The 20,187-nt window shown below is 43.3% G+C and overlaps 1 protein-coding gene across 14 annotated transcripts in view; it reads left to right on the top strand.

Annotated features, from left to right (window-relative positions):
- Positions 1-20,187, top strand: part of LOC100116974 (neurabin-1) — a 554,139-nt gene that overhangs the window by 313,252 nt on the left and 220,700 nt on the right. For 13 of the 14 annotated variants that reach the window (XR_004345143.1, XM_031932213.2, XM_031932231.2 and 10 more), the window contains 2 exons: positions 16,713-16,962; positions 17,024-17,227. Coding sequence is in view for 13 of the 14 variants with exons in the window: in XM_031932213.2 (XP_031788073.1) it covers positions 16,713-16,962; positions 17,024-17,227 (454 nt within the window). In the remaining variant the exon portion in view is untranslated. The remainder of the gene's footprint in view (positions 1-16,712; positions 16,963-17,023; positions 17,228-20,187) is intronic. The other variant, XM_031932199.2, reaches the window with a different exon arrangement.

The following is a 20,187-nucleotide window of genomic DNA, read 5'->3' as shown; positions in this document are numbered from 1 at the left end:
GAGCTACACCTCCGAGCTTTCTCTGTGCTTGTCGCACTGGACCCAACGGTCCTCGAAAAGATGTGGCACCCATCAGGAACAGTGGTATTTTTAATGCGACTACCATCAACGCGCAAAGTGACAGAAGGCTACCACCGTTAGCTGCCACCCTCTCCTCCAGTGCACTAGCACGCTCCATGATCGCGATCGAAAAAGATAAAACTACATACCAGAGAACTAGAAGTCACCCTATTAGAGGAAAGACGAGCTTCCAGTCCAGGTCTTCAAGGACTCATCAACATCAATGAGCTGCTCCCTTCAGACATTCAACAAATTATGCGTTAAGGCTAGATTGGAAGCCAAAAAGAGGCCAGGATCGCGAACGTACGTGAGGGATGAAAGAGTCTTTTTGTAACACATGCACGACCCTACTAAAAAAGCTTCAGTGAAAATCAGATAATCTCCAGGTGATATTCGCGTGCCAATTTCGTAGTTGATTAGCAGATGATTTTTAGATGAAAATCATGTAACCTTTTATTACTTTAAAATATTATATTTTGGATTTATATTTGCTATAATTGAATAAACTTTTTAAACATTTTTTTTTTTTTTGTTTATCCGGAGAGTTGGAGAAATGCTTAATGTACCATGACAGGAGCCGTGCAAGGCTCCCCGTGTGTGAGACTCTCCTGGCGCGGCATAACGCCAGGCATACTCACTAAAACTCCACCTCTCGTAGGGCCGCGAAAAACCCCCACGGTAACCGCCTTCGCATTCCTTCGGGGGGTCGCCTGTCTTAAGCTGTGCTAGCCGTCAACTAGTCTTGCAAACAACCGTCATTGTTTTACACGCGGAGAACCGTCTCCACGTACGCCGTTATCTTGTCCCAGTTCTGCTTGTTGTCAAGCATCGTTTCGACTACAGTCACGGGTGTGAACGCCCCTATCGTCAGCTCCAGTGCTCTACGCTTTTCAGCCCAGTGAGGGCAGTCAAAAAACGTCGTTCACGTTCGCTCACGTCGTTCCGTTGGTTACCGCAGTACTTACACCCTGTGCATTGCGAACAGGTAGCTCCTAAAGTATCCGTGACCGGAGAAAAACTGGGTAAGGTAAAAGTTGACCTCCCCCCATTTCCTGTCCATCCATGGGCCCACATCTTTTATAAGGGTCCATCTAGCCTTTGGACAATCGGTTCACCTAGTCTGCCAATTGTGCATTGTTATTTCTCTTTTTTCCGCGGCAATCGAGGCGCTATTCGACGCTAAGCGAGCCTCGTAGATCCGCTTGCGTTCAATCGCAAGAAGATCTACAGGGATTACCCCCGCGATTACCATCGATGCCTCGGCCGCGACCGTCCGGTAGGAGCATGCTATTCTAAGGGCTCCCCTTCGCTGTACAGCCGTTATCTTGTTCCGATACTTATTCATACTCATCGCATCGGCCCACACCTCTGCTCCGTATAATAGGATAGAGTTGGTGGTCGCCATGAGTAGCCGCCTGACTGTTGGCCTAGGTCCGCGCACGTTGGCCATGAGTCGGCTAAGCTAACCTATTCTAGTCATGGCTTTTTTACAGACTCGATTTAAATGTTCTCCGTAGTTCAGCTTCGTGTACAGAGTTACCCCTAGATACTTTGCTGATGGTTTCGTCGTTATAGTCTCGCCGCCTACCTTCATCGGTATGATGGTAGGTATGCGCTTTCTTGTCAGGAGGACTATTTCGGTCTTATTAAGCGCTAAAGTCAAGCCGTGCTTCGATATCCACCATAGCACTCTACTCATAATCGCGTTTAGTTTCACTTGCGCGATGTCCACGTTACGTGCCGTTATAACCGCGGCTACGTCGTCTACGTATACCACAAGCATCACGCCACCCGGCATTTCGAGTTTTAGAAGCCCGTCGTCCAAGATGCCCCAGAAGTCCGGCCCTAGGATCAAAGCCTGTGCTACTCCTGCAGTTATAGGTCTTCTTCTACGTCCCTGCTTCGTATCATACTCTATAACCCGATCCTAATCTTCCGTAAGACGCATAATGTATTGCGGCATACCCAAAGACTCTAAGGCATCATGTATGTCGGTCCATCTTGCTGTGTTCGCAAGATTAGACGGTTACGCCGAGAGAGAGAGAGAGAGAGAGAGAGAGAGAGAGAGAGAGAGAGAGAGAGAGAGAGAGAGATTAGATTAGATTAGATTAATTGCTCTTTATTTTTGTACATTTTGTTGTACATATAACAAATATAGTGTATTATGATAAAGGAATAAATAAAATTTGTGTAAGGGTATATATATAAGGTGTGTGTGATGTTGAGAGATGACATGAGATGAAAGAGAATGTATGTATGTTTGTGCGATGTTTATGTGTTTTCCAAATTAAAGAAATAATTTTTAGCTGCTTGTTTGAAGTGTGATATGGATAGTGTGTCGCGAAGTTGAGATGGAAGGCTGTTCCAGAGGTAGGAGGCGCTGATGAAAAATGAATTCCTCAGCGTCTCCATCTTGAAGGACGGGATGTCCAGTGGAGTCACCTCGCCCCTGACAGGCCTGAGTGCGACGTGGAAGTCAAAATAGGCTAATAGATAAGCTGGTATTGAGGTGTTGAAAATTTTTCTAAGAAAACAGGCCATGAAGTACTTCCTACGTCCGGCGGTGGTGAGCCATTGCAACTCACGCCTGTAAGGGGAGATGTGCTCGTCCCTCCTTACACCATAGATGTATCGGATTCCCGTATTCACGAGCCTCTGAAGTTTTAGGTCGAGTTCCTGCGTCAGGTCACAGTATACGAGGGAACAGTAGTCTATAAGAGGAAACAGGAGGGCCTGCACTAAGTGCTTGCGCAACCTGAGATTGGTGCTTTTCCTGAAAAAGTAAAGCCTGTACATTAGTGTGTGAGCACGCTTACACACCTGTGTAATATGCTCCCTCCACGTAAGCTTAGAGTCGAGCACCAATCCCAGATTACGCACGGAAGATTCAAAGCTGACCTGGGCACCCCCTATGTTAATGAAAGTGTTAGCTGTTGAGGGTAATGCGTTTATGTAGTAGGGAGAGCCCAGGACAATTGCTTTAGTTTAAGCAACATTAAGTTTTAGCTTATTCTGTGCAGCCCAACCAGTAATCCTCTCAGCATTGGCACTCATCTTGTTTGATAAAGAATCGAGCTCTTCGAGGTGGCATTGACTGTAAATTTGCAAGTCATCCGCGTAGATGAGATGGAAAACATCGGTATCAAGGCAGAAACCGATGTCATTGATGTACAATGCAAACAGCAGTGGACCCAGAACGGACCCCTGCGGAACGCCGATGTTGAGACGCCGAGGAGAAGAACGTTCGTTATTGTCACCAACGACGGCCTGCTCTCTACCAGAGAGGTAGGAGGCAAACCAGCGGATGACTTGCTTTGAGAAGCCGAAGGTGGATAGCTTTCTCAGGAGCCTGACGTGACACACAGTGTCAAACGCCTTGCTAAAGTCAAAGAGAAGGAGTAGTGTTACTTTCTTTTTGTTTATCCCAGCTCTGGCATCATCAGTTAGCTTAATTAGGCCAGACTGAGTGCTGTGACCAGTGCGGAAGCCTGTTTGAAGGTTATCTAGTAATAGCCTTGATTCAAGGTATTCTGAGACTTGCCTATGCACTAGCCACTCCAGAGCCTTGGAGAGAAAGCAGAGAAGTGAAATCGGACGGTAATCAGTCAGGGCTGTTGGTGAGCTGACTTTGTTGAGTGCGCGCACAAGTGACATTTTCCAGGCAGATGGGAAGCAGGGTTCGCTAAGGGACAGGTTGAAAATATGACTTAGTAAGGGAGCAAGAACCGGCAAAGCTTTTGAGATGACAACCTGTGGGATGCCGTCGCTCCCCCTGGCCTGAGTGTCAAAGTGCGACACCGCAGCCAACACGTCCGATTCCGTTATAGGTTTGAATTCGAAATGTTCCGGGAGGTCAAGACTTTCCAGGGTAACAAGATAATCTTCAACAGCAGGGGCCAGCGGATCATTTGAGATCGCGCTGAAATGCGTGTTGAGTTCATCTGTGGTGAATCTAGATGGTAAGGGGGCCTTGGTGGCAGAAATTCCAAGTTTCTCCAGCTCTTTCCAGATCTCAGCAATATCAGTCAAGGTGGACAGGCGTGAATAGTAATAATTCAGCCTGGCCTCCTCGACTTGTTCGTGAGCATAGTCTCTAGCTAATCTGTAGACGCGTCGATCTGATTCGAGCCTGGAGTCCCTGAAACGCCTGTAAAGTCTATTGCTCTCGGATACAAGGCCACGAAGAGCCGCAGTGTACCACGGGTGACGTTGTCGTCCTGGAGTCACAGTCCGCAATGGAGCGAGGTGGTTGATGGCGTTAGTGAGGTTAGCGTTGAGTAAAGATATGCAGTCGTCAAGTGATGAGGTGGTGAGAGATGACCAGTCACAATCGCTAAGAAAGTCTCTCAGCTTCTCAGCGCTGATTCCTTTAAAGTTTCTGTATGAGTATGTATTTGGTACGTAGCGTGGAATCTGTACGTCGAGAGTGGCCGTGATAAGGTCGTGTCCGTTGATGAAAGGTGCGTCTGTCTTCCAGTATGACTGCAGGCGATCCTGCTCGTCGATTAGGCACAGATCAAGCCAGGTGTCAGAACCCTGTTTATGGTGTGTGGCACCATAGGGAACGGACGTAAGGGAGTTCTCATCAATGAAGGCCCTGATGAAATTGGCATCTTCAGATGAGGATAGTTGGTCAGAGTTAAAGTCCCCCATTATAACCTTTGTGGAGTAGTTGTGCATGTGAGTTGTTAGTTCGTTAATAAAGTTAGATCCTTGGAAAAAAGGAGCATGAGGTGGACGATACACAACCCCCACGAAGATGGGAGAAACTCCCTTGGCCGATATCTCACAAAAGAGGTATTCAGGCTTGCCTGGCTTGCCGGACCATTCACCGTCGGATGTTGAAATAACACTAACCGTCAGAGATTTGTGTATATAGAGGGCCACACCTCCACCGTTTCTGTTTCTGTCTCGTCTGTAGAGCAGGTAATCATCCAGCGAAGGGATGGATGTCACCATCTCGCTTAGCCAGGTCTCAGTAACAGCTATTAGGTGGAATAAAGAGCGAGTGGATAAAAAGAGCCTGATCATCTCAATGTGACCCGTGAGAGAGTTCGCATTAAAATGACAGACCCTTAGACCTTCAGACAGAGATACCTTAGAACCCGATGAAGACACGGCGGATGAGCTTGATGGCGGACGTGGTGGGATGAAATGTATGTGTGGCAGCTTCATTGTGGAGTGATGTTTACGGCGAGCGGGATCCGAGCTAAAAAATTATCCAGCTCGGCGTCGGTGGTAATGACGGTGGCACGCTCGTTGTCATCATTGCAGCGGACGAACAGTCTCCCGTCCCTGACGAACGTTCGGTAGCCCTGCCTCCCCTTGGCTTCCAGCCTAGCCCGTGAACGCAGCTTGTGGACGTCGGTGGGGAGTAGCTCATTGATGTTTATGAGCCCTTGATGGTCAGGGCTCAGAGCTTTGGCCTCCTCCATCACGGTTGCGTCCAGCTCGTTGGTGTGGAGCTTGCGTTTGCGAGCTTTGGCAACGACGATTGCTCGTGCTAGTGCACTCGACGAGAGGGTGACGGCCAGTGGTGGCAATCTGCCGTCACTCCTGGCGGTGTTCCGGGGTGCATCGAGCCTATCCATGACCCTGACGGATGCAATATCTCTCCGCAGGACCGTAGGGTCAAGTGCGTTTATGACTGCAAATGCGAGAAGATGCAGCGAGGTCTCACGGGTGTAGTGCAAGCCCGTGATAACAACAACACTATCTGAGGTCTGCTCCTGCCGTCGTTTGACCTCAGCCAGCTCACTGCGGAGGCTGCTAATTTCCGCAGCGCTGCTGCTGTTGTTGTTGTTGTCCTGCTGCAATGCTGGGCTCCTCGATGAGAGATCTTGGACTTGCGCCTGCAACTCGGTGATGGTGGACTCAGCATTAAGTATGCGAGTCTTGAGTGCAGGCAGCTCATCGAGGGCCTTTAGGCGCTTCTCCAGCGGGCTAAGACGTTGCTCAATTCTCGAGATCCTCTCCGACACGATGTTTTGTGTCTGGATGGCTTCCGCACGAGCATTGCGGATGTCATCCAGAGCTTCACGAATGTCCTTCAATGCAGCTTCGATGGTTGGTGGTGAGCGAGTTGGTGAAGTACTTCGTGAAGTGCTGGCTGATGGTGGTGCCGATCTCGTCTTCTTCATCCCCGGTTGTTTTGGGGTGGTCTTAGCCGCTGTTGTCGCAGTCACCCCCGCCGCCGATGTTGACCTGGGCCCCGCTTTGGCACCCTTGGCGTCCGCACAGGGAGGACAGGCTATAAACTGCCTATCGTTTACCACGACTGTCTTGATGTTGATGGTGTTCAGACATTTGACGTGGTAATGGAGCTTGCAAAAAGCACACCTTTTCGGCTCCTTGTGCTGAATAGGCTGTTTACAGCTGCCGCATTGCCGAAAAGGCACTTCCCCGCTCTTTTCGCCGTTTTCACTCATTTTCGTCGATAACTTACTGGCAGTCGGTAGAGCAGAAATTCGTGATGTGATGTTAAGTTATCGACGGAGTGGTAGAGTCGGTGTTATAACTCTTATGGCTAGATGGAGCGTTAGTGTAAAGAGCGAGAAAGCACCGACCTCAAACAATGTGCAGACGCCTTAGAAGTTCTCCCTCGATGCGGTAGATGTCTCCTCGATGTTGATTAGGAGCGGAGAGAGACGCCGTGCGAGCGGGAAACCAAGCCAAGCCGAGCCGAGTAGATTTTGAGGTTAGAAGCCGTGCAGAAAGTTTGTGCAGAAAAGATGTTGAAAATAAATTGCAACCTTCAGCGATTTATATGTCGTCGTAAAGGTTGCAAAAAAGAGCGTGCAACAATCTACAACAAAAGAGGGCCCGAAGGCAAGAAGCGGCAGAAAAGCAGTGCGAAAGTAGGAGCAGAATGAAAAGCTGTCAAAGCGACTCACCAGAGCGAGAGAGAGAGAGAGAGAGAGAGAGAGAGAGAGAGAGAGAGAGAGAGAGAGAGAGAGAGAGAAGGTTCGAGAGGCGAGCTGTTGTCGCTCGAATTCGAACGTATTAGCCTGGTCGCACGGCACCGAAAAGGGCGTTGCCATGGCAACGCGCGCTCGCTCGCTTCTACTCTCTCTCTCTCTCTCTCTCTCTCCACCTATTGCGCGAGCGGCCTTCTGCCGCTCTCGCTGATTGTATAGTCAGTACGTATTGCCGAAACACTGTGAGCGCACGTACTCGCCTCACAGTGTCGTCCGTAACAATATCGTTGTTCACGCGTCGGTACTTTAATACTGTAGCCTTCATTCCTTTTCCTTAGTTTTCAACACTTGTAAATACACTCTATCTTTCAATAAATATCAAAGCCTTTTCTTACGGCATATTAATTCAAATTAACGGTTGAGAGTGTTTTTGTTTATTGCCAACTAGTCCATCAAGATCCACAAGTCTCTAAGATTAGTTCGAGAGACTGTAAATATGCTGAGTTGAACGCGTTTTTTACATCTTACCAAAACTACGATGTCTCTAGTCGCGTGACTAACCTCTTCTACCCTCTTTACCGCGTCTGTTACCTCCCTGATGGCCCCTATGGTCGATCGTCCTTTTCTAAAGCCATACTGCTTATCAGAGAGGTCTCCCGCTTCGCGTACGCCGCTAAGTATTCGCGGTTTAATGAGCGCTTCCTCCGTCTTTCCCATCGTATCCAATAGACTCAACTCTTTTTTTGGTTTTTCGATAAGGACTAATCTTGCCCTTTTCCATCTCGAGCTGAATACACCCTGTATCAGGCACAGATTGTACATTTCTAGTAGCAGCTCCGGCCGTTGGATTGCGACGAATTTTAGCATTTTCGTTGGAATATCATCCAGTCCTGGTGCTCTGCCGCTTTTCAGGGATGAGGTTGCCGCGATAAGCTCGCCCACGGTGAAAGGGGGTATCTCGTCTATTGGCACATTCGTTCTTTCTGCCTGAGGTCTGATGGGGTGTGTGGGAAACAGCCCATCGATTACCTTTTCTATCACTTCTGCCTCCATCGGCTCCATTTGTTTCATTTCGCCTATCTTTCGGGTAACGGTCGCATATCCGTCGCCAAACGGATCTTTCTCCACTTCGTCGACAATCTTTGCCCAACAGCGTCACTTACTTTCCTTTATCGCGTCCCTCAGCCTTTTTTGCGCCCGGTCGTGTCTCTCGTACAAGTCCTGGGCTTCAGGCCTTTGTCTTTTCAGAGCTTTTTGAGCCTCCCTCCTAGTGTGAAAGCAATCTTTTCTGAGTTTTGCAATTTCCTCCGTCCACCAGTATACCGGGTGTCTTATATGGCCGCAAGACACCCTTGACATAGCTGCGTCGCGTCGCATTATTATTATTATTATTATTATTTTTATTATAATGGTTATAATGCTAGATTGTTCGCGTTTGCTATTTCGAAATAATTATTCAAAAAGACTGTTGGTATTTAGTGATAAATTTTATCGTTCGCAAAGATAAATAGAATCTTTTTGAATATTATTTATATCATTGTTTATGTGAGCATTATCAACCCATGTCCCAGGATGGATATCCATGTAGAAAGTTTGTACATTTTACTAAAAGATAATATTCATGTGTCAGAAAAAAAAGCGGATGAAATGCTACACGAATTTGTAGCTAAAGCTGAGAAGTTCTTTGGAGAGGAAGCAATGAGTTAAAACATACATCAACTCTTGCATATAGACGAAAGTGTCTTAAATTGGGGACCACTATGGTGTCATTCAACTTTCTTTTTCGAGTCGGGAAATCACAATTTGTTAAAAGCTATTAGGTGCTCAAAGGGTGTTACCTCTCACATAATTAGGTATATTAACATAAATCATGCTGCAACAATTCTACAAGAACGCTCATATCCAAATGTGAGTGTTTTAGTCAAGATATACTGCGCCGAAGATATTCTCAGTTCAAATGTACATAATTATTTTAAACTTTTTAATATAAGTTATTTTGGTAGAGGCGACAGTGTAAATGATTCCGTATTGGCAAGTCTGAGTGTATCAATAAATGCCAAATTATATTCAAAATTCGTAAAAGATGAATATTTATATGAGACATTTCGTAAATCAAAAATAAGGTCAAATAATTCATTCATTTTATTAAACGATAACAGATTTACCCGAATAGATAAATTTGTAGTAGATAAAGAAAATCAGAAGAAATTAACAATTTGTTATATTGTCCGAACATAAGAATGTCAAAGAAAATATTGTAGTATTTTATAAATAGTCAATGAAATTGAAGAGAATCCTACCCTTATGATACTACGGATATTAAAAGTATTTGTATTTCCATGAAAATTCTTCGAAATATGTACACCTTGTCATTTACAAATATGTTACATTACTAATATCAATAGAGCATTGTATATAGACGAAATATAGTTTGTAATAAAAAATACAAATTTACCAAATACTTATTTAGTACTTCTAACCACAAATAAACTTCCTGATACTGTTATTTCTCTCTATCAATTGTAATTTTTATTATTATTGTACACTTATTTAAAAGTTATTAAAATCAGCAATTAACAATTTTAAAATATCTAAATAATAATATAAATAATATTCAAAACGATTCTATTAATCTTTGCGAACGATAAAATTTATCACTAAATATCTTTAGAGAGTTAATAGTTGGATCTCTTCTTCTACGCTCCCTAATAGGAGATAAGGTAGGCAAGGACGAACAGACAAGGTACAAGGAATAAAGATAATACTGAGTGCTGATTGTGACTAGATTATATTAAACTATGTACAAGATGACTAGGTCTGTTCGCACCGGCGGCCAGGCCGTGACTGATTCACGAAAGTGACTAAACTTCCAAGCTCCCCTCGCGCTCGCCACGTCGTAGTGCTCCGCTAGGCGGCGCATCGGGCCGCATGTGGTGGTAGGAGGGGACCGCCACATATCAACAGTATTTTTGAATAATTATTTCGAAATAGCAAACGCGAACAATCTAGCATTATAACCATTATAATAAAAAAATAATAATAATAATAATGTTTAAAAAGTTTATCCAATTATTATTTTTTTTTTTTTTTTAATGGCATTTGGAACTTGAAAGTTCATCGCCTCATCTACGCAAGCCTTCCACGCTGCCCTGTCTTGTGTCAATCCTACCCAAGATGCACCCCTCCGATTGACACCCGTCCTATTTCTACTAGATCCGCTTTTACGTTGTCCTCCCATCTGCGGTCTACCTAGAGGTCGCGTTACCATCGGCCTGCCCTTCATGACACGCGCTACCGTACGGTCGTCTTCCATTCGTCCAATCCATCTTCCAGTCTTCCGTGATTTTATTATTCTGTTAACCCTAAAATGGTTGTCCGCCTGTTTAATGAGAGCCCACGTTTCGCACCCGTACAGAACCACCGGCAGTATTATTGTCCTCTATATTCTTATTTTAACATTTTTAGACAAGCATTACCCGAATGGAGTATCTTGTTTATTTCGACATTAATCTCGTTTCTATCATATATGGTCGTGCCCAGATACCTGAATTTGCTAACCTTTTCAAAAGTGAAATTTCCAAATCTGAGATCTCCCTCCCCTCTGCAGATGCCTAGTTTATCCACAATCATGTAATTTGTTTTTGATTCACTCACTTCTAACCCTGTATACTCCGCCGCTTTTATGAGGATTTCCGCGTTTCTTGCTACCGTTTCCCTACAATCCCTCAGTATATCCAAATCATCTGCGTAGCCTAGTATCTGCGTTGTTCCATTAAGCGTTGCGCCCAGCTAGCTAACCTACATTTTTCTAAAGACATACTCTAACGTTAAGTTGAACAGCACTGTAGAGCCCATCCCCTTGTTTTAAACCATCGTGTATCGTGAAGGGTTCTGACACATTACCGCCTACTTCGCTTAATACAATCGTACGCTTTTTTAAAATCTATAAATAGTTGGTGTATGGTTTCGCAAAATTCCCACTTTTTCTCTAACAACTGTTTTATGGTAAACATTTGATCGCTCGTCAATCTGTTGCGCCGAAATCCGCACTGCTAATCTCCTACTATATCTTCCGCGAATGGAGTGAGTCTAGCTTGTATTACGTTTGACAGAACTTTGTACTCGTAACTGGTAGCTCGGTTCCTCCACGTGGAGTTCGGCAGTGTGAATTTTGTCCCCTAATTCTTCGCTATTTTGGTGCACGTTTAATAATTTATCGAAATAGTTTTTCCACAGAGACAGTAATTCGTTGTCATTTGTTACGAGGTCCCCGTTTTCGTCCTTCATCAATTGCGCTCTACTCCTAAAACCCTTTCTGATGGCGTTAATCCCTCTGTACATTTCGCGGGGGTTATTTTCCTTACTGTTAGTTTCTATTCTCCTAATAAGATTCTTTTGATACTCCCGCTTCTTATTTCTGTAGATCGTGCCCGCCTGTTTCCTTACCTTAGAATACTCTTCTATGGTCCTATCGCTTCTATTGTGTAAGCTATCTAATTTAGCCTTTTTGGCGCCTTTCAAACCTGAGTTCGCACTCTTCGTCAAACCATGGTTTGCTCTTTGGCTTTTTTTTTTATCCAGTACTTTGTTCGCGGCCTCTTTTACCGTTTTTTCGATGTCCCCTCATAAGCTATTCGGTTCGTCATTCCCCTCCGGCGATGTGTTTGCTTCTTCAAGTGCCTGAAACCTGTTATTAATTTCTATCTGGTACCTAATTCGCTCTTTTCAATCTCGAAGCTTTCTACCGCGTTTGTTCGCTTACTATTTTGATTCGCTACTAATCTAGCTCTTAATTCGGCTACTACTTTTGTATACACTTGCTCCCCCTTTCACGTAATAGCTGTAACTAAAACCTGGCTCTCGTCGTCTGACGGCGAATGCACCCTTAATCTAAGGCTCTAATTTCGCTACTTAACTAACAACACATGCACAATTACTCTATGAAGGTCATAATAAGTGATTTGAACTCTGTCCAACTCTCTTCATCCAAAAACACCGAGTGCATCAGGGCTATAATTGATAAAAACTCTCTTACTTCGGTCCCATATGGTGTAACACATCATAAACAGGACTCTGACACCTGACTAATTTCACGCCACGTACCTGATACATATTCTTACAAAAACTACAGAGGAATCTGTGCTAAGAAGCTAAGGGACTTCCTTAATGCATGTGACTGGTCATCTCTTGACACGTCATCACTGAACGAATGCATCACATTTCTTGATACTAACCTATTGAACGCCATTAAACATCTCGCGCCATTACGGACACTTCAGTTCAATCATTAACAATCCGCTCGCTCCTGCTGTTAAGGGTTATCTGCACACCCTGGAAGTCCAAGATCTCCCCGAACACTTTAAGTTCAGCGCTATAACAGAATTGAATGTGTTAGCTACGGTATGACATTTCGACAGTCAAACTAGGGGGAGCGACGGCATCCCAAAGGTTGTCATCTCTAAGGCACTGCCAGTAGTCGCTCCATTACTAAGTCGAATATTCAAACTGTCCCTGAGTGAGTCATGTTTTCCTTCCGCTTGGGAGTTGACACTTGTACGCGCGCTATAAAGTCAGTTCACCAACAGCTCTGACTGACTATTGTCTGATTTTTCTCCTCTGTTTTCTTGCTCAAGCCCTGGAGTAGCTAGTGCACAGGCAAGTTTCATAGTACCTTGAATTCAGACTTTTTATTGACAATCAGCAGACTGGCTTTCGCACTGGTCACAGTGCACAATCTGGCTTAATTGAGCTAACTGATAATGTCAGGGTTGAAATAAACAAAAAGAAGGTCACACTTCTTCTCCTCTTTGGCTTCAGTAAGACGTTTGGCACTGTGTGTCACGTCAGGTTCCTACACACTTTCGGCTTCTCAAAGCAAGTTACCTGCTAGTTTGCTTTTTACCTCATCGAAAGAAAGCAGGCCGTCATTGGTGACAACAGCGAACATTTCACTCTTTGGCACCTCAACATCAGTGTTCCGCAGAGATCTTTCCTAGGTCCCTTGCTATTTGCATTGTACATCAATCACTTTGGGTTTCGCCTAGATTCTGATGTTTCCAATTTGATCTGCTCGGATGACTTGCAAATATACAGCCAATAACACCTTGAGGAGCTCGACTTTTACTCTGACAAGATGAGAGCTAATACCGATAGGATAATGGTAGTTGGGCTGCACAAAATCGTCTTAAATCTAACGTTCTTAAAACAAAGGCAATGGTCTTAGGTTCCTCCTATTAAATCGATGCTTTACTTACTGCACACCTTTATCAACATAGTCGGTGCCCGGGTCGAGTTTGAATCTGTGCGTAATGTGGGATTGGTAATCGACTCTAAACTAACATGGAAAGAGAATATGACACAAATCTGTAACCGTGCTCACTCGCTAATGTATAGACTTTACTTTTACAAAAAGAGTATCAATCTCAGGTTGCGCAAGTATCTTGCTCAATCGCTCCTATTTCCTATAATAGACTATAGTCGTGGCAATAAAACAATTTTACAAGAATATTTACCAGTAATGTTTTCTCTAACTAATATATATTTTTTCATATCTATAATTATAATTCTTGTTCCATTAAAAAGACAGCTATCCATATCTAAATTTTTTAAACAACTAACAATCGCACCTTTTTTAATATTATTTCATGTGGTGGTAATCCATTCAGTGTCAACGAATTTAGAAATTTAGTTGCTATTGTGTCTATCAAATTGTCATAATTTTCTTTTTCAATTCTATCATCACTATAAAATGCAAAACTCTTTCCCTTAATTTTTTTTAACTATATTTTCAAGAATTCTTCATATATCAGAATTTAAAGGTGATAAGATCACTATTTTTTAACAATAAATCTGTTGGATTTGAATGTTGGCACCCCAACCAGGTATACAAAGAGTACACGCATAACTGGCCGCCCTCCCCACAGCCATCATCACCCTGGGAGACGGAAGAAACCGCAGAGAGCAGGTTCAAGCCCTGCTCGACCCGTGTTCGGAGGCCACCCTAGTGAGCCTGAGCATCGCTCGGTGACTGAGGACCTGATTCGAGCGAGTGAACGTTGGCGTCGCCGGAGTCTCCGGCTCGCAAGCAGACTCGGCCCGAGTCCGAACATAGCTGCATCTGCACGACACGGCCCACCATCGCTCGCTGAAACTCGAGGTCTACGAACTGCAGCGGATCGGCATCATCACGCCTGCCCAGCCCGTGTCTACCGCCGAGATAAGCTTCATCCAGGGGCATGAGCTCGCCGATCCTGAGTTCAACGTCCCCCGAGGAGTAGAAGTGATACTCGGCGCAAACGTCTATGCGCGAGTGCTCCTGTCCAGCGCAATCAATAAAGAACGCTTCCTGGCCCAGCGAACCGTGTTCGGGTGGGCGCTCACCGTTGCAACAACCGACCATAAAACCCCGCCGGCGCTGACCACAGCCTGCACTCTGAATCGGGCCACCAAGAAGCCGCTATGCCACGAGCGACTCATCGAGCTTCTACAGCGCTTTTGGTCGGTAGAAGACGTACCCAAGACCGATTGAAACTCTAAGTCTGACGTTAAGTGCGAGCAGCTGTTCACTCGCGAACATTCACGCGACCCCAGTGGACGATGCATCGTCCTATTTCCGCTCAAGGCGGGCCCAGCTTCACTTCTGGGCGAGAGCTTGACTCAACCCCGCATCGCATTGTCCACGATGCATCGCCACATGAAACGTGACCCGAAGCTGGGAGCGGAGTACGTCAAGTTTGTGGAGGACTACATTCGGTTGGGTCACATGCGACGACCCACCCCCTCCGAGATCGAGAACCTGACAGTGGCCGTCTGCTATATCTGTCATCACGGCATCTGGCAGAAGGGCGACATCGAGGACAAACTCCGCGTTGTATTCAATGCGTCACGACCAACCAGCAGCAGGTACAGCCTCAACGACGTTATGCACGCGGGGCCCAAGCTACAAAACGACCTTACCATCGTCGTGACTCGCTGGAGAACCCACCAGATCGCCTTCTCACATCAATTCTGCGCCGACGTCAAGATGATGTTCCGTCAGATCCAAGTCCAGCAAGAGCACGTGCGTCACGTCAAGCTACTCAGTAAGCTATCCTCTTTCGGCTTTCCCAAGCAGGTTATCTGCTGGCTTGCATCTTACCTCACGGAAAGAGAACAGGCCATCATTGGTGACAACAACGAGCTCTTAACTTTTCTACCATTAAACACCTGTGTTCCACAGGGGTCAGTTTTAGGCCCCTTGTTGTTCGCGTTGTACATCAATGATATTGGTTTTTGCGTAGATTCAGATGTGTCCCATCTAATCTATGCGGATGACCTGCAGATCTACAGCCAATGCAACCTCGAGGAGCTTGATTCCTGCTCTGTCAGGATGAGTGCTAACGCCGAGAGGATAATGGGCTGGGCTGCATAAAATAGTCTTAAACTTAATGTCATTAAGACTAAGGCAATCGTCCTCGGCTCCCCCTACTATATAAATGCTCTACCTACTACTGCTAACACCTATATAAATATAGGGGGAGCCCGGGTCGACTACGAATCATTGGTGCGCAATCTGGGTTTGGTGCTAGACTCCAAACTCACGTGGAAAGAGCACGTTACACAAGTTTGTAAACGTGCTCACTCTTTAATGTACCGTCTCTATTTCTTTAGGAAGAGCACTAACCTCAGGTTGCGCCAACACTTGGTGCAAGCACTCCTATTTCCCATCATCGATTACTGTTCACCGGCCTACTGTGACCTGACACAGGAACTTGACTTGAGGCTGCAGAGGCTTGTCAACAGGGGGGTCCGTTATATCTACGGTGTAAGGAGGGACTAGCACATCTCCCCTTATAGGCGTGAGTTGCAATGGCTTACCACCGCCGGACGTAGGAAATACTTCATGGCCTATTTTCTAAGGAAAATATTCAACACCTCCGTACGTATCTACCTACTAGCCTATTTTGATTTCCACGTCGCGCTCAGGCCTGTAGGGGGTGAGGTGACCCCCCTGGACATCCCGTCCTTCAGAACGGAGACGCTGAGGAACTCATTTTTCATTAATGCTTCCTGCCTCTGGTATAGCCTACCATCTCACCTTCGCAACACACTATCCATATCACACTTTAAACAAACAGCTAAATCATATGTCTTTAAATTGGAAAACACACAAACATGACACAAACATACACACCCATCCATCTCATTTCACCTAATTCCATTTACTCTTTACACTATCACTTCTTACACAACAATTGTTGATCTTATCTGGATATTTACTATATTTAAATATGTACAACATAATGTACAACAATAAAAACATATATAAATCTAAAATCTCTCTCTCTCTATTTCCATCCACGAGTCCGCTGGAGTCGACTCCAGCAAGTGTATCGTGTATGATACACGTCTACCAAGGAAGGTGACTGTAAAATAAGTAAAACTAAGCTCTTGTAACAGCACTAATTTTTGGTCTTTTTGATTGCGCGCGCACACGTCGCGCCTTACTTTTTGCCGAATTTTTCCCAAAAAATGCGCCTCGTTACAATATAACAATTATAATGTGACCATAAATATTAGAACTCCTCTCCATATTGTAAAATTAGTTTGAATAGGAACAAACGTGGGAGGATAAATAACCCTTTTCAAGGGTTGAAAAGGGTTATCCTCCCACGTTCCTATTCAAACTAATTTTATAATGTGACCAGTTATCCGAAAAATTAATAATATAACACTGCAATTTGTTTTTATATATAGGAATATGGTTTAGATGAATCAGAAGACAATACCGATGAAGATTTATCTTCGAAAAGTAAGGAGCCTCGAAATGTTATTTCAAAATCAGTGAATTTAAATTTAAGAAAAAAAAACTTAAGCTCGTACTTAAATAACTCAACAAATTTGCAAAAAAGAAGACTTATCGAATCTACAATAATAAAACAACATAGCACAATAAGTTCGCAAGTTAGAGCTTTGACTGAACAAAGTTGGCAAACATCACCAAGCAGTAAGTATCGAAAAATTCGCAGTTCATATTTGTCAATTATAATAATTATTATATTCTACAGGTCATTCGGTTTTATTCACAGAACAACTAGAACAAATTTTTTCTGAGAGAAATAAAAGACTTGGTGGACGTGACATATCCATTTCAAAAGATAGTTTAGTAAATTCAAACGAATTAAATAATACGGAATCTTGTCGTGCCAAAATAGTAACTCGTCATCTGGTTGAAGAAATAAGACATGCTGTAAATGAAGCAAATCAGAGAGGTATACTTATTTTTTTTTCTATTTGAAATTATTTATGTGCAGAAGCCGTTATTATAAAGACTGGCTGTGCAGTGTTCGTTCAAAATAATTTTTGCATTTATTTGAAAACTAGCCTCTGGCTCGAGAGATTTATGATGCCGTATATCTATGTAAGAGTTAGCGGCAGTTAATGCGGACCAATAACCAATTAATTGATTGTATTTATATTTTTCGAGCGCTGTCTGTTATACTTTCACGGATGATGGTTTGTTGTTTTACCGATAGTCTTAAATTCGTTCTTTGTCATCATTTTATTATGTTACAATTTATAATTAGTTATTGTTGTTTCGCACATGCTAGATGATTTTACCTCCTTCGTGCGTAACAGATGTCTTAGAGACAAGATGAAGTTGAGGTTTAATGATTATCGACAAAGTACTTTGTTGTAGAATCAGCCGTTTATTAACTAATCTTACAAAAAAGTCAGTGTAGGACCTTCTTCTCTCGCGAGTCGTCGCTAGTAACTGTCGCTACGCGCATTAATTGCGTCGCCGAAAACTTTATCGATGACGGCCGAGGAAGGTCAAAGAAAGCCGAGCGCATTGCTTATATTACATCATTCATTTCATCTCGCTCTCTTCACGATCGACTCGGTAAAACAGACAACTTTTATACATTTATGCGACTCTATCCGTAACAAGATGCTTATAGTATTAAAACTGCACGATCACTCGTGGCAAGGTTGCAAATCTAAATAAGTAAATAAGTAGATAGGCTATGGGCATACTAAAACATCCATTCTCTTCTCAAAGTATTTTAGTACCCAATTGACGAGTGGTATAGTTCTCCCTCTCTCCAATATATTCTAAAATACCTATTGCATTCTCCATTTACGCAATGTTTTGGTACCTGTGAGGAGGGGGAGGATCGTAATAGTAGGGTATTCTTTAGTGCTCTAGACACAGTTAAGGCAGGATCACACCCAATTTTTACCGAGTCGACTGTACAATTGCACGTTAGAAAAATACTGAAAATTAAATAAATTCTACAAACTACACAAAAAGAAGACATCGTTGCCCTCCCTTTTGAAATTATCCACCTTCATGCACACTTTAAATGAAAATATAAAGAAATTAATAAATAGTTTACCCACATGATCATGATCACGCGTTGGGCGTCTAAAGGTCTAACTCCTTCCTGACCGCACTCCGGAACTCTTGGAACATATCCGGGGTGATCGGACTGTCAGGGTTGTCCTCCAGCACCACCACGATCGTGAGTGGGTTTGTTATTTGGGCGTCCGTGAGAACACCCGAAGAGGGGAGTTATCACGGACAAATAATATCAACATTATGCAAAAAGATATTAGCTAAGAATTACTTAACAATATCCTTGGAGAAGATTTCTTTCCTAGCTTTATATATACTGTTACGTCGGACGTCTCACTGCATGAATTTATTTAAAGCTCAAAAAATAGAAGTAGTTAAAATACAAACGTTGAAATTTAAGCTCTCAAAGGAAAAAATGCTTTACGTGCGCTGTACGGTTTCAATACACGGCCATTGTTTCAACACACAACACATGTCATTGGCGATTCAGCGAAATGCTCAATCAGCAATTCGTGTCGTCGTAAGCGAGCGCACTCTTAATGTATACATTGTCAGTAACTTCAAGTTTATAAATATTGTAAACAATTACGTTATGAACAAAGTCTTTAAAAAGCCTTACACGCGCCTAAACAAGCAGATCAATTTTTTCAACTTAAATTTTCGAAACTTCAATGATTTATCAACAAGAAAGAATGCATTTTACAAAAAAATGTATTAGAACCTTTTCCTCTTAAATTTATAAGAAGAATAAGAAAAAAATTTTCAAGCGAAAATGTGGTAATTTTGAACTTGTCGACCTTAGACAGAGTGGAAGCAATTGACCTTATGCGCCCAAATTTTACAGACGCTCTATTTGATATAACTACTAAAATTTCCGCACTATTACGAGTCGCCAAAGTGCGTACAAAAATTCGATACACCCTGATACACATATAAAGTGGCGCGGTAGCGCCACGAAGGTGAGTTTGAGAAGCAGACGAAGCTTTGGCGCCCGCGACACTATTTACTTCTATATTGGTATCCGAGATTTTACTTTTAAGAAAAACGATACTTTCCATAATTGTTTCTAAGTGATTTTTATATATTATCACATTTGTGTGCTAATCAGTGATTTTTAATAGAAGTTGTCAAAAAAAAAAAAAAAAAAACGCTGTCATTTATATAATATAAAGAATCTTGTATATGATTCGCTCAAATCATTATCTTTTTCTCCAGTGTAAAAGGACGGTGAAGTTAGCCGCGTCCAGTGTGAAAGGACGGTGAAGTTAGCTGCGCATCAAAAATGATAGGAAATTGCTTTTCCACCTTTTTTACATATCCTCACATTCCTCATATCATCGCGGGGTTACATACAAAAAAATATTACTACGGCGCCCTATTAAATTAAAAGTTTGTATTATAGGTACAAAAATCATTCAAGGGCGGTGTCTAGGTTTAGAAGGTTGCCGGTGACGAGGTCTAGGTAGTTGGCTCCGTGGTTTTTGGTGTCTAGGTAAATAAATCATACGAGGACGGCGTCTAGATGTACAGGGTGGCCGATGTCGAGGTCTGGGTAGTTCGCACCGTGGTTTTTGGTATCTAGGTGTAGAAATAATTCGAGAGTGGTGTATATATCAGAATACTCAGTGATTTCATGTTAATGATAAAACTGTTACAAAAAAGCTGTGGTTGAAAGGTGCTAAAGATGCTTATATTTTATTTTTACTACGTCGAATATGAAATACTCAAAAAAATTTACTAAAAAGGATTGAAATCTCTAAAAAAATTAATTTTTAAAAAAGTAAAAGGTTATGCGAGTTTGATGTACTTATGGTGTTTGTATGACGTTCTAATACAAAAAAAATTTTAGTTGTCCACCAATAAATAAAATGA

Source organism: Nasonia vitripennis (assembly GCF_009193385.2).
Source record: "Nasonia vitripennis strain AsymCx chromosome 1 unlocalized genomic scaffold, Nvit_psr_1.1 chr1_random0006, whole genome shotgun sequence".
Taxonomy (NCBI): domain Eukaryota; kingdom Metazoa; phylum Arthropoda; class Insecta; order Hymenoptera; family Pteromalidae; genus Nasonia; species Nasonia vitripennis.
This window is presented reverse-complemented; position numbering and strand designations above follow the sequence as displayed.